At 37.4% G+C, this 14,766-nt stretch overlaps 1 protein-coding gene across 2 annotated transcripts in view; it reads left to right on the top strand.

Annotated features, from left to right (window-relative positions):
- The window catches only part of Cntnap4 (contactin associated protein family member 4), a 282,485-nt gene that overhangs the window by 240,922 nt on the left and 26,797 nt on the right, over positions 1 to 14,766 (top strand). For both annotated transcript variants that reach the window (XM_006974070.4, XM_042277745.2), the window contains 2 exons: positions 11,344 to 11,583; positions 13,450 to 13,674. In XM_006974070.4, the coding sequence (XP_006974132.1) occupies positions 11,344 to 11,583; positions 13,450 to 13,674 (465 nt within the window). The remainder of the gene's footprint in view (positions 1 to 11,343; positions 11,584 to 13,449; positions 13,675 to 14,766) is intronic.

The following is a 14,766-nucleotide window of genomic DNA, read 5'->3' on the forward strand; positions in this document are numbered from 1 at the left end:
TTCAGCAGCTTCTCTTCTATTTGCCCATTTTTTTTCAGCTCTCTTCCAATAACTTACTTCATAGTGTCTCTCCAATGTCCATTGACTCAACATTTGTAGGACGCCAGACTGGAATTCCTCTCCATGTGTTTAATTTTCCTTTGCTTCTTTGCTAATTACTTTGCAGAACTTATGGGCCATGAAGTTCAAGGATTATCTTTTATTTGATCCCAGCTCATACATTTTAATGTAAATAAAGACTCAGAGACACGATGAGGCAGGATAAATGATGAATTATCAGAAATTATATCCCAGACATCTTTAACAGCTATATTTAGAGCAGAATTCATCAGCTTCCCCCTTACACCTTCTGTTGCCTAACAATCTTATTAGCACCCTTTCACTGAAAGGGATGATCTTGCTGTGACATATCTGACAAAGACATATTTAGGTCTTCTAATAAATTTGTGTCCTCATTATTTTCATTATTTATTATTTTCCTGAAAACAAATTTAATGAATAGCTTCCACAACTAAACCACACTAATAGATATTCTACTCACAAACTTGTGGCCACTCAGCTGACTTATTTAAGGGTATAGAAACAATAAAGTACACTCGAGGGGAAAAATATAACTTTTCTCTTAATGCCATACTAGAAGCTCAGTCAGGAAATGGACATAGATATCTCTTGAATTCGGAAAAAAAAAATGAGAGATGGTCACAACAAAAAGGTACTGCAATTTAAAATCTGTCAGTGGCTTGGAAATAGCCTTACTATTCTTGGAAATTGAGAAGGCTGAAATTGTCCTCAAATTTTTCAGTGAAATATGCTGCAGTTTGCCTGTAGATGACCTTTCCTCCTTGGGAGGAATTTCAACTTCCCAGAGCTGGCATCACTATATATTGTACCTGATAGGAACCCTGGCCTTAATTTGATTTCAGGTGGCAGTAATGAAGTATCATATGACACCAGAAAACTGCTTTGAACAAGCTCGGGTCTTTTGCCATCAATCATATGCAATAATTTGAATAAGGATCGAAGAGATTTCATCTTTATGGAGGCAATTAGTCGGGCCTTTGACATCTCCATATGTGTTCAGGCTTAGAGTGGCTTTGTCACTGGGAAATTTTAACAATGGAAATCTTGATTATGTTGAAGTCAAAAGCAGTGGGGGGGGGGAGGGATCTCTGCTCCCCCAAAGTTCTATTTTCAATGAATGAAGATATTCATTCCTATTTGCAGGTAACTGGGGGTACAATGACATGATGTAGTATAATGATACCTGCCTATCAACATGCCACCCAAGGGGCTATTTGTTGTTATTCCACCATCGAGTAGACCACTCTCAGGGGAGGGCAGTTTTCTAGTTCACAAAACAACGCATACACATAAAATATTAATCTTCCAATTTACAACCTTCCTATCAAACAAATCATGATCTTTCTTTTTTTTCTTTCTTTCTTTCTTTCTTTCTTTCTTTCTTTCTTTCTTTCTTTCTTTCTTTCTTTCTTTCTTTCTTCCTTTCTTTCTTTTAGGTTTGCTGATAAAGAGTTTTCTCCTTACAGGCAGACTCCATGAGAGACAAATTATAATTAAAAAGGTTACACTGAATTAGAGCTCAGTGGGTGGCAGACTAGCAAAAAATCAGCAGTAATTAGAGAGAGTTTAATGAAGCATTTACTATGAGCAAAAAGTTCTCTGCCTTCCTATGAGTATGTTTCAGTGGAAGAGGGAAGAGTAGCCTATGGGTGAGAATGAAAAGAAGACAAGGTACATATATATTTCTACATGTTTATATATGCATGCATAACACACACACACACACACACACACACACACACACACACACACACACACACACACACTCCAATGGTGAAGAAAAATAAAGTAGAAACAGAACCAGGCAAAGAGTGCATAGGGCAATGATTAGTGTTGGGAGTTTCCATTTCAAACAGGGTAATAGGGAGATGTTAACACTTGAGTTGAGACCAGAGAAAGCAGAATAGAGATAGACCCTGTGAACTTCTCAAGTGGTAGAATCCTTACTGGTGACAGTGAGTGTGAAAGATCTTAGGAACAGAAATAAACATATGTGATGGGAGAGAATTAATGTGAGGGAATGCAGGGGGATGCCAGGTTGAGCTACCATACTGGATCATGGAAGGCTCTTGCAAGGAATGTGGATCTAGTATTAAGGGATTCCAAGACCCAGCTTATTTATTTCCCTAATTCCCATTTACTGCTGCAAGGGATATGGATAGAAGGAAAGCAGTGGGAGCAGACTATTGCAGATCTGCATGACAGCTATCAGCACCCCCAACTGAAGTAGATACGTTGAAACAGAGTGGGAACACATTTTATATGTAGCTGCCTACAACTTGCAAATGAATTTGTTGTTGCTATCAGCATTTGATGACTTTCCCATAACAATATCCTCACCTATAAGATGCTTCCTTGTAGGCTTCTGAGCTCCTAATAGTTCTTCCTAGTTTTCAACTTCATTTGAAGTTAGTTTTTCTTGTTTTCTGCCTTTATCTGAATTTACAGCAGTGACAAAAGCTGTTCCCTGGTCTCACATCTCTAATGAGGCACAGGCTATCGAAAGAAAGCTGAGAAAACATCTCTCAGCCTCCATCTCCTTCAACCAAATCCCACCAGCTCTATAGTCATATGCTCACCAGGAAGCCTGGCTTTTTTGTTGATAGAGTCTGTGTAACACACATCAAGTGTGAAGGATCCATTTGCTTGGGAACTCTTGCTTCTCATACTAATAAATAGTTGAGAGTTAACTCTCATTCTCTCCTCGGAGCTGTTGGTTACATGGGTGACTGAGAATCTCAGCATTAATACAATGTAATTGATTTTCTGGTTGAAATTTTAAAGGGTAATTTAATACCCTTTACTTACAAGTTCGAGAGTTTAATTTGTAGTTCATCCGTCCATCATAGAAATAATTATGACTAATCAGTATTTTCAAGTGTGCATAATGACTGTCATTTGTATTGGGGTGTAGGGACAAACTGGTGAAGTCAACACAATTGTGAAAGGTAAGACTGCAGCTTTCAGCATGATTTTATTCTAATAAAAATCCTTTAAATCCGGAGAATGAAGAAAAAAAATATTTGCATTCATGCAGAAGCACAAGCTAGATGTATGAAATAACTGGAAGTCGAACTTAGGCTTAATCTAGAGTGATTTATTTACTAGTCCAGCACTTAGCTACAAAGTGCATCTTGCATGGATACAAGTCTGTAGGAAGTTATAGTTGCTCCATCTGCTTGAAACACAAGAAATTTCAATAGTTTTTTTTGGAATATGTATCTTGAGATGTTAACTAGACCCATATATACACAAATAGAAGTTATAAATACTTCAATGTATCTTAATTTGACCAATCATTTTTTCCATTTCACAGATCAGGGTGTTGACAGTGTTTATTGACATTACATACATATGAGATTTTTAATATTAAGAGTTTTCATCATTTCTTAGCATTGGCTGGTGTATTGAGATAGCATAAAAGAATTAAATGTGCTTTCTCAATTGCTTACCCCACCCCTGCCACTGAAGACCAACCAGAGAGCGTGTTTGCACTACAGAACAGAACTCTGAAGCAAGAGAGGTGCCTTCATTTCTGAAGAAAATCAGTGGAAATACATAGAAAATACAACTAAAAAATGCGAGCTGCCTGGGCAGCAGTTGTTTGTGACAGCTGAAATTGAAGTAAGGTAATGATAAATGCAGGCAGAGGTGTGCTACACTGAGAGGTGAGAAACAGGGTGCCTTTAACAATCTTTCTGAAGATAACATCAGAACGGTTATCTTCGCCTAATGTGACTGCAAGAGGCTGTTCGCAGTGGAGGAGGGATAACAATGAACAAAACCCTTTCTGGAGCAAGTACGTGATAACTAGGTTAGAAACTATAGCATCAGTGTGGTAGACATCTCCTTTCCCCTAAAAAATTCCCAAACATCACAGCATGCTTCTTCTTATAATGAAAAATGTTGGTTCATGTTGTGTTCTTAGGCCCACAGCTATTCATTTGATGATATGTGGATTTGAACCCAGGGCCTTGGGCATGCTAGGCAAGTGATCTACCACTAAGCCATGTCCTCAGCCTGTCCCTCTCCATTCTTGTCCTTACTTGTGGCAGCAGGTCTTTGCCACCTGTTTTCTTGGTCTTTCACTTGGTCTCTGTGTGTGTGTGTGTGTGTGTGTGTGTGTGTGTGTGTGTGTGTGTGTGTATGTGCGCGCGCACGCGCGCGCACATGTACGTGATTCATGAAACATCTTAAACAATCAAACTGAGAAATGCCACTCACCAGCTTAAAAATGCTAGAAATGCTCAGAGTGTTGAGTCTTTGTCCTTGACCTTGATAGAACACTGAGAACAAATGGGTAAAAGTCACTGCTGCTTTCACTCACAAATGTTCTCCAACCACGGAAATGATGGAGAGAAAAGAATCAATCATTTTTTTAAACTGAAATGTGACAGTGGTCATTTTCTATTTCAGTTTGTAAACTCAGCATTTTCCCCACTAGAAGCTTCTTAAATTAGGCCTGAATTGATTTTCATTCAACCAGCTCTGCAATTTTCGTTTCCTGTCTACATTCTTTTACTGACAAGTTTTCACACAAGTTAAGCTCCATTTGAATAGTCTGGGACGAGGGCTGGAAGTAAGGACCCCTGACTTAGCGAGAAGTCATTTATGTCACATTTGAATTACACCAATCAGCAAATCTATGGAGCAAGCAATCTCTAAATGCCCCACATGAAGGTTGATACTGGAGACTAATCACACTGAGGCTCTAGGCTGTAGTTCTTTGTGTTGGTTGTCTGTATGAGGGTACCACTTGTGATCTTTTGGGAAATCCGAAGTACCAATACAAAGATATATTGTTTTAGTAATTGAAAGAATGGATATTACAAATACTTCTTCGTAATTTTGCGGGAGAATGAATGTGTGCTTGTATTCTGTTGGGTGAATATGAAAGATTATAATTACTTGGTCATAGAACATGCATATGCTGAGCAGGTGATGTAGCCCTGTCTCCATTGACTGCATGGATGATACAGTTTATGAAGTGGTATTCAGATTTACTTCTCATTTTTTTACAGGGTCATCCTTTTTACAAGTAGTAATTTTTAAAAATTCTTTCCATGTTTTCAATAAGTCTGTGTCATATAAGCTTATCATCAATATCTTCTAGCTTTTTATAAATTCATATTTTCATATTGTTAAAAGTGTCTTGAAAATGTAAGTTTTTTTTTTTTTTTTTTTTTTTGGTTTTTCGAGACAGGGTTTCTCTGCGTAGCTTTGCGCCTTTCCTGGAGCTCACTTGGTAGCCCAGGCTGGCCTCGAACTCACAGAGATCCGCCTGGCTCTGCCTCCCGAGTGCTGGGATTAAAGGCGTGCGCCACCACCGCCCGGCCGAAAATGTAAGTTTTTAATTATAATATATTCTTAATATTTGTTTTTTAGACTTTCATTTTGATATGCTAAAATATAGCCATGGTAAGAGACTAATTTTATTATCAAATAGTTTTATTATAATAATTTTCATTTCAACCTATTTTCTTTGATAATAATTGTGCTTCTTCATTAAAAATTCAGTAAAAACAAAGGTTGTATTTCTTCATGTGCTCTTATCATTTCTTTTAGGTATTTTATTTCCTTCCTTGAGGTATCTTTTTCATTATCTGCCTGAAAACCTGAGTAAACTTTCCTATGCTCAGTGGGAAGACCTTAATGACTCTTGATTGAACACAAAACCTTAAGAGTAGAGCATATAACTATGTGCCTGATACTGCCAACAGCTCATATCTTTAAAACACACTTCATTATGTTCAAATCAAAGAGCCGTGGTTGTGACTTCCACAGGCCAGAAACCCAAAGAGACTTGCCCTTTCCCAGGCTTATAGCCACTGGGCCATGTTTCTATCACTGAGTTTGGTTCAGAAAAGAGACTGAATGTCCTGCCTATGACAGTCTTTCTTATACAAGCAGCTTCATCCACCATAGTAGTTCTATGAACATGAGGGACAATGGTTCTCTTTCCTTCCATGCTCCTGGGACTCTGTACAATTAAGAACATTTCTCAGCATAATTTAAGCTAAGCTTCTAGCGTGGCAGCCTTCTGTAGCTCATATCACAGTTTCTGCCAGGCTTTCTTCCCTCGGGATGACTGTGCTGGGAGGAGAAGGCTCTAGTCCCCAAGCACTTCTAACCCCCTGGCATGGTTCTGGGCCCAGCTCGTATGCACTGTTGATTTCTTGCTCTAGACTGGCTCGTGGTTGGGACTTGATCTGTTTTCCTCTACCACAGTGTCAAGATCAGAGGGAGCCTGTTGTTTTTATAGCCTTGAATTTAAAGGTAAGTATAACAATCATGAACTCTTTCATTCTCTAAGGCTCCTGGGGCAATGAAGAAGCTGTTCTCAATTAATCCTCAGCAATATTCGAGGAGGGCACATGAATAGTTTATCTTAAAAAAATCAAAATTCAAAATTTAATTCAAAGGTCTGCCTGCCACATATAATGGGATATTGGCACAGGAAAGAGCCAGCTCCAATTCTGTGACAATAACACTTGCCACTTAGAAGAATTTTCTGAGAATAATGAATGTGTTGTAAGGATGAAACCAACAGGTATTCCTAATTCATTACCTACTGAACACCTAGCCAGGTATTTAGGTATGAGACCTTGGTGTTGTCATGTGTATGGATGGATTCGGTTAAATTCACTCACATGGCAAGGGTAAGCATTCACTGCACAAGATACTCAGTGTTTGTAAAGTTCCGGAATTCATTATGTCTGATCCAGCAGGCAAGTAAATTGATAGAAAATTAATTGGAAGATAGTTCCCAACAAAATAGCTCAGCAGAAACATCCAGAATCAATTAATCAAACTGCAACTCATTTTAATTGGACATACTCTAACCCTGGAAAGGCACTGAAATCTTTAATTAAGCTTTCAAGCACAATCTGATTTACATGAGACATGTTTCTCCAAAGAGTTCTGTCCAAACTAAAGTGACTGACTGGAAACCCAATGGTATAGTTACAAATCCTCAAACATGCACGACACAACTATGTCTAATTAGATATTATGTTTTCAATAAAGGTGGCATTAAAATAATTTCATCAGGTAAACATTAAACTCTTTGAAACTGTGGAATAAAGAAGTTCTACTTTCAAAGTTAAATATTCATCACAATGACAATATTTAAGATATTTCATATATATATTAATATATTTTCTGTTAGTTTACCTTCAAGTATTATTCTAGTATTTATTTCTATATATACATTAGCATCTGCAGTAATCATGAATGTCTCTCCCTGAATATATTAGCTCTTTGAGAACATGATCAAATACATATACTTTTCTTTTTTCTGTTTTCTTTCTTTCTTTTTTTTTTTTTTTTTTTTTGGTTTTTCAAGACAGGGTTTCTCTGTGTAGCTTTGCACCTTTTCCTGGAACTCACTTTAGAGACCAAGCTGGCTTTGAACTCATAGAGATCCGCCTGCCTCTGCCTCCCAAGTGCTGGGATTAAAGGCTTGTGCCACCACCACCTGGCCAAATATATATACTTTTCATATTTCCAGTATTAGATACAGGACCCCCAAAGGAATGCTCAATAAAGAACAGAGAACTTAAATACAGTTCAAACCAAAGGTGGCTTGAGGTGCGGAAAAAAAAAATGGAAGTATTTTCTTCTTTGATATAATTTTGAAGTGGGGAGAAGTGAGACGGCCTTGAGATAATGACCGTAGTTTTGAACTAAATGTATTTATTCTGTGATTTCCTCATTATGAATGTCTATATGTTTCTAACTTCTCTTCATGCAAAATAAGCAAGAAAAATGAGCTAGAATAAATGAAAATGGACTATATTTAGTTGTTGAACCTATAGCTCTTTATTATTTATGCTATTAGAAGAACTGGACAAGCCGCTGGATTACAGTGATGTCAGAGCAACAGACACATGATAAGGTGATTTTCTATTACTGTATGCTACGAACTATATACCCTGTGGTTTTATGTAATGTAACATGAAGAAATTAAAATACACCAAAGATGCAGCTTTAGCTCCTCCAAAAGGTTCCCGTGCCAAGGGTGATTTGGCATAAATGGTAGGTTGCCCTATCCTGTTAAGAAAAAATCTAAAGTCTAGTAAGAATGCCAGAGAAATCACGGGCAAAGAGATCAAATTTCAGGTGCTCACTGGGTAAAGTAAGCAGATAGGTATGCCAGGAAGGTATAAAGCCAAGGTGAGTAGCAACTTGATGTGGAAAGGATGGAAATGTCCTGACAATACAGGCAGAAGAGAAACTTTGAGAAAGACAGAAGATTGTTCAGATGTAGGAGGAATTAAACACAAAGGAATTAAAAATTAAACAGGTTGTTAGCTGTTCTAAAATTCTACATGAAATCAACTCCTTCATTGCCATACCCAGAAAGAATGCCTAGGGGTTTGTCAAAGTTCTTTTAGTAGCATAAATAATAGCTAAGGAACTCTAGGTTCAACAAATAAATATAGTATATGAGAGAGAAAGAGGTAAGGAGAGAGAGAGAGAGAGAGAGAGAGAGAGAGAGAGAGAGAGAGAGAGAGAGAGAGAGAGAGAGAAAGAGAGAAAGAGAGAGAGAACAAAATGGCTTTTCCCCTTTTCCTATTCTATGTACAGTCTACCTATAATATGGTGCCACTCACATTTAGGGAGAGTTTTCTTTCTTAGTTTCTACTTTCTAGAAACATCCTCCCAAACATACCCTGAGGTACTCTGCATTTCAATTCAATGGACTTGATAATATTGAAAACTGAAGGTTGGAAGGTGCTGGGCTCTACATTACACCCTACTCTCTCTAAATTTACAGATAACAAATATGTCCCATATCATCTGAAGCACTTTGTATCCTTCACTGAAGAGGCACACGTGATATAAAATGAAGTTTGAATGTATATATTTAAATTTTGGATAAAGCAATTTGGATAGAGGTCATTGCATCTCTCAATATGAGTTCTAAGTAGTGTGAATGCTCTTGAAGCTAAAAATCCGTATCAATTCACTCTTCATGATTTCTCATCAAGAAACTATTTTGAATTTATTAAGATATGCTCATTGATTTTTGGCCCTCATTCTTTATCTCAGATACTTAAACATCTCCATGGGGCAAAATCTGGCTCTCCTCAACTCTGGAGGAGTTTCCATCTCCCATTCTGACATTATGTGATTGAGTGAATGAATGGGTGGACACAGTAGTTACCGGTTATTGCATAGTTGTGATGTGTCAGACATTTTTTTCTATGTGCTGTATAGCAGTGACTGAAGTAGCCTGTCTGATATGTATTCAGATAAAGGGATACTTTCAGAGTAAATTGGCACAATGCAAAGCTCCATAGATGATAAAGACCTAGATAGTAGGGATTTTTTGGCTTTTTAAAAAATCTGCACTAAATAATATTGTATCTCTGAGAACAGTGAGTCTATGGGTTACAGTTAGATCTAGAGTTAGCTATGTGATTTAGAAGAACATGAAATTAATTTCTCTAGGAGATGCTGATTATCATTCCTTCAGCAGTTGCTAGTTGCCTCCAGTACTTGGTCTAGGGGTAGGACCCCGTGAGAGTTCCCCATTCCATGTTAGCATGTCTATTGATAATGACAATGTCCAGGTCTTATTTGGACAGCCATCTTGAGGTATCATGGGTGCAGCTTCCCTGTAGTTTCTAAGAAACTCAATCTCACAGACTACCTTTTCCTATGGCTCTGACAATCTCTCACTCCTCCCCTTTTCTGTGATGTTACTTGTACCTAAGGTGTAAGAGTCATATTTTAAATTTATCCATTCAGACTGGGCTCCACACAATCTGTTGATCTCTGCATTATGACATGTGGTTTTCTGTAATGTTGTCCATTTAGTATAGAGAAGCTTTTTTGAGGTGGGGTGAGAACCACACTTCTCTGTAGGTATAAAGTTAAGTTTTATAATGTAGTTAGGAATTAGGAATTATGGAGGCCTAGTAAAGTGATGGTAGTATGTTCTCTTTTAAGATTCACAACCTTATTAACCCTAGGTTGTTAGCTAGAGAGTTATTGGTTACGGGAAAGATGCATACCACTATTGCATCACTGTTTGTTCATTAATGTATTTTCCAAGTTATGTTGAGATTAGTCCCAAGTACAAAATAATGAATATTAGATCAACTTTTTTTTCTTTTATTTTACAATACTATTCAGTTCTACATAACAGCCACAGATTCCCCTGTTCTCCCCCTTCCTGCCTCCCTCCCCCCAGCCCACCCCCCATTCCCACCACCTCCAGATCAAGGCCACCCCCGAGGACTGAGATTGACCTGATAGACTCAGTCCAGGCAGGTCCAGTCCCCTCCTCCCAGATCGAGCCAAGCGTCCCTGCATAAGTCCCAGGTTTCAAACATCTATCTCATGCAGCTAGCCTAGGACCTGGTACCACTGCCCAGATGCCTTTTAAGAAAATGTAAAATGTACTAAAAAATACAAGAAAAGGCTGGGCGGTGATGGCTCATGCCTTTAATCCCAGCATTCAGGAGGCAGAGCCAGGCAGATCTCTGTGAGTTCAAGGCTAGCCTGGTTTACACAGCAAGATCCAGGACAGGCACCAAAACTACACAGAGAAACCCTGTCTCAAAAAAACAAAAAAAAAGTACAAGAAAAGTAATAAAATAATACTCAATAATTATCTTTTGGTATATAATAAATAAAAACTCATCCATGTGAATGTATTAGTAAGGATTCCTTAGGAATACTTGTCAAATTAAAACTATTAGACTAATTGAAAGTCAAGTTTTATGTAAAAATATGTGTACACACACACACATATAATTTTTAAAAAGAAAGAAAGTAACCCATTAAAACAAAAAGCCAAGGTACACAACCATGACAATATACATTGTTATTTGGAATGAAGATGAAGCATGTTCCTAATTTTGTTCTCTGAAATAAAGAGATGAGGAAAGATGGCTTCCCTAAGCTTAATTAATCATTTTCAGAAAACAAGTGTGTAGGGTTAGGCACGGCTCAGTGACAGAGAACTTTTCTGGCATTCATAAGGACCTAGGTTTGATCCCCAGAAGAAAAGAGAAAAAGAAGCAAATCAAAGTTTAGAGAATAGAATTTATGATGTATCTCTTTGAGAGCCAGTGTTCATTAACAGTTGTGTCTTACAGCTTCCAATTGCTCCTCTCATCTTGCTGTTCGATTTTCTAACATTAGATCACAGGTTTTCCTCTTCTTCATTGGGTCCTGGCTTTGTTTGGTCTTTAAGTCCTGAATAAAACATGAAGGAGCATGTTTGCATTTCCAGTATTTTCCTTGTAGGTGGGACCGCCACCCGGCAGAGGGGCTTCTTAGGATGCATCAGGTCTCTTCAGTTGAATGGGATGGCCCTGGATCTGGAAGAAAGAGCCACAGTGACCCCTGGGGTTCAACCAGGTTGCAGAGGACACTGTGGTAGCTATGGAAAGTTATGCCGCCATGGAGGCAAGTGCAGGGAAAAGCCCAGTGGCTTCTTCTGTGATTGCTCTTCCTCTGCCTATGCAGGACCATTCTGCTCCAAAGGTAGGTGTGACCTGAGACTGTGTCCCCGAGAATAAGACACCTGACATGGTTGGTTGGTTTGTTTGATGTGTGTGTGTGTGTGTGTAGCTGTTTGAAACAAAAGTCCCTACATTTAAAATATTCTTTTGAAAAGTGGTTATTGTATGCCAATCGTATTTTAATCCTTGGGCCTTTGACTCAGTTCTAGAAATAGTCACATTGTCTATTGCTAAATAGTCACAAATAGAAGCCTTTAGGTGTCTTCAATGTTAGCTATCAATCTACTTTTACTTTGTCTACTATTAATGTGTTTAAAAACAGGGCTGTCAACAAGATGCCCTACGGAGCAGTTCTTGGTTTTAAAAACCATTCCAGGGTATATTGTTGTTTTTGGTGAGCCTGTTCAGCAATACAAAGAACTACAGAAAATTAATGTATTTATTTTTTTCATTAAAAAATACTTTCTACCAAATATTGATGTATAAGGAAATAGTGACACTCTTGATATTTAGTGTGTGGTAGAATGAATATCTGTTAGAGAATTAAAACTGTGGTGTATTTATTTGGTGGCTTCTCTTATTCACCAATCTATGCCACAGAAGAGGAAATGAGCATAGTGGAGTGGTAACTGTTTTGGGTGGCCTTCTCTGAATATACAGACACATATTATACTCTCATACTTCTTCATAGAAGAAAACCGACATCCAATTAATTTAAATTCATTGACTTTGTTGAAGTATCTCTGGGCTTCTTAATCTTCTCTTGAGGGAAGCTAAAAAAAAAATTGGCTCCAAATCAAAGCAACTTTGCAAATAAAGCACTGTGGGCTAGTTAATGAAAACCTGGCAAAACTACACTTTTGGGGTCGTCCCCTTTTATCAGGAATAAACTGTGATTTCAAAATCAACCACAGTAATAACCACATGCCACTGGTAACATTCTAGGAGACATTTTTGGTCTAAAGTGAGAATTTAAGCCCTTCTTCTTGAGGCTGACTTTTCTTCATTTTCTAATTGAAATTTCCAGTTCTTTCTAAATGTAATCAGGAATGTTCTGCTACATGCACACATTATACTGTGTGTGAAAGTTATACTATAAATAATACAATTAATGCATTAAGAATCCCTAAAATGAGATGAGTATCAAAATCTTGCTTTATGACCCAGTAAGCATCATTTATAAGACCTATCAGCAACCAGATGCTTATAGTAGCAAAGAGAACGAAGTTCAAGGATTCAAAACTAATTTCTCCACTGACCTCTTCCATACACATATATTTGCCTACATATGTGTTTAAATTTGAGATATTAATCTCCTATAGGTAAAACATTATACTTGTTAAATTATTTTAAAGGGCTGCACAATTCATTTTGTTGATCTCTGCTAAGTATATGCCCCTCTCACATTAATGCTAGACTTCATTTTCTTTATGTAGAAGACAACAAATGTGAAAAGCAGTTAATATAAAATAAAGGCATTTCTGTTTGTTGATACTGAAATGCGGAAAAAACCCTCATTATTCCATTTTTCCTATTATAAGAGGATACGTGCATCCTAGCTACAAAACAATAGATGGATGCTAGAATTTAAATAAGAAAGTGATGTTTAGGGAGGTACAAGACAAGAAGCTTGGCTTATGTGTGAACTCAGATAAGAGAGCACTAATCTTGCAATTGTAAAGCCAGACTAAAGAATTAATGATATGTCATTCTAACATAAAGGCATTTTACAAGCCATTATGAAATTTCTATTCTTTCTCTGTGTTATCTTAGTTTCTTCCAGCTGTGTACTTCATTTTTACATTAAGCATTAAGATATCAATTAATGTAACTTAAACAAGATCCCTGTATGTAAAAATTTTAACATACAGTCTGCATATCATTTCAGAGATTTCTGCATATTTTGGATCTGGGTCTTCTGTGATTTACAATTTTCAAGAAAATTATTCTTTAAGTAAAAACTCCAGCTTCCACCCAGCTTCATTTCATGGTGATATGAAGCTGAGCAGAGAAATGATCAAATTTAGCTTCCGGACGACATGGGCACCAAGCTTGCTACTGTATATGAGTTCCTTTTATAAAGAATACCTCTCAGTTATCATTGCCAGAAACGGTGAGTGTGTTTTAGATGAGCGAGAAGACTGAATTAGAATACTGAGGCAGTGGAACATGGCTTCTCCTGGGATGCTTGCTTCTAAACGAGAGTCAAGGAGGGAAATTGAGTATGCCTAGTTTTTATCTTCCTTTTGATCTTGAGTATGATCCTATAGATTAATCCAAAAGGATCATTTAAGTTCTTATGATGGTTTTATATCTTTATAATTATGGTAATTTTATATCAGCTATGTGAATTTTGGGCTTGTTGCTATAAAATATTGTTTCATATGATTTTATTATTTTTAATTATTTGTGTGTGCATGTGTGTATGTGTGCTTCTATGTACACAAGTGCAAATGTGCTTGGTGGTGGCCAGAATCATTGCATTTAATTCCCTGGAGCTTGAGTGGAGTTACAGGAGGTAGTGAGCTGCCTGACCTGGGTGCTGGGAATAGAATGGAGGTCCTCTGCATGAGCAGTGTTCCTGCTTAACTGATGAGCCATCCCTCCAGACACTTATATTTTTTCCAGTAGCTCTTAAGTAGTTCATATGAATATTGGTACAGCTTTAGTGTTCTACTTTAAAATCAAATGTCTCCTTGTGTGTAACACATATTTTCTTATAATCAAAGCTAAAATGTATTTAAGGAGTGTCAATGGACCAGTATTATGCATAAAAATGTTCAGGAGATGACCTGTTGGTCCTAACAGCCGATAATGTAGTCCTAAGAACTGCTTCTGTATTTGTTCAGGGTTTTGGTATGTGGGTTCTGAAATGTGTTTGCTGCAGAAACCTTGTCACTGGAAAATGCTTACTACTGTTTTTCTCTGTCTTGTGTATGGATGAAAGATGCATATTTTAGAAATAAATTCTCCAGGTGAGAAAAATAAACTGGCAAACAAATATGCAACTGTGTCGGCTCACTTAAATCAAATGGCCCAAGGGCACTGATTACTACAATAAGAATAATTTTGTTTCATGTGTGCCTTCCATGTCTGCTTGGAGCTTGAAGTTTATCTGTACATTGAGGATTTTTCTCATTCTTTTTCTGTTAATTCAGGAGGAGTTCTGTGAAACAAATTAATTGAAATCTCTGCAGGCAATTGG

The sequence above is a fragment of the Peromyscus maniculatus genome, chromosome 5 (assembly GCF_049852395.1).
Source record: "Peromyscus maniculatus bairdii isolate BWxNUB_F1_BW_parent chromosome 5, HU_Pman_BW_mat_3.1, whole genome shotgun sequence".
Lineage (NCBI taxonomy): Eukaryota > Metazoa > Chordata > Mammalia > Rodentia > Cricetidae > Peromyscus > Peromyscus maniculatus.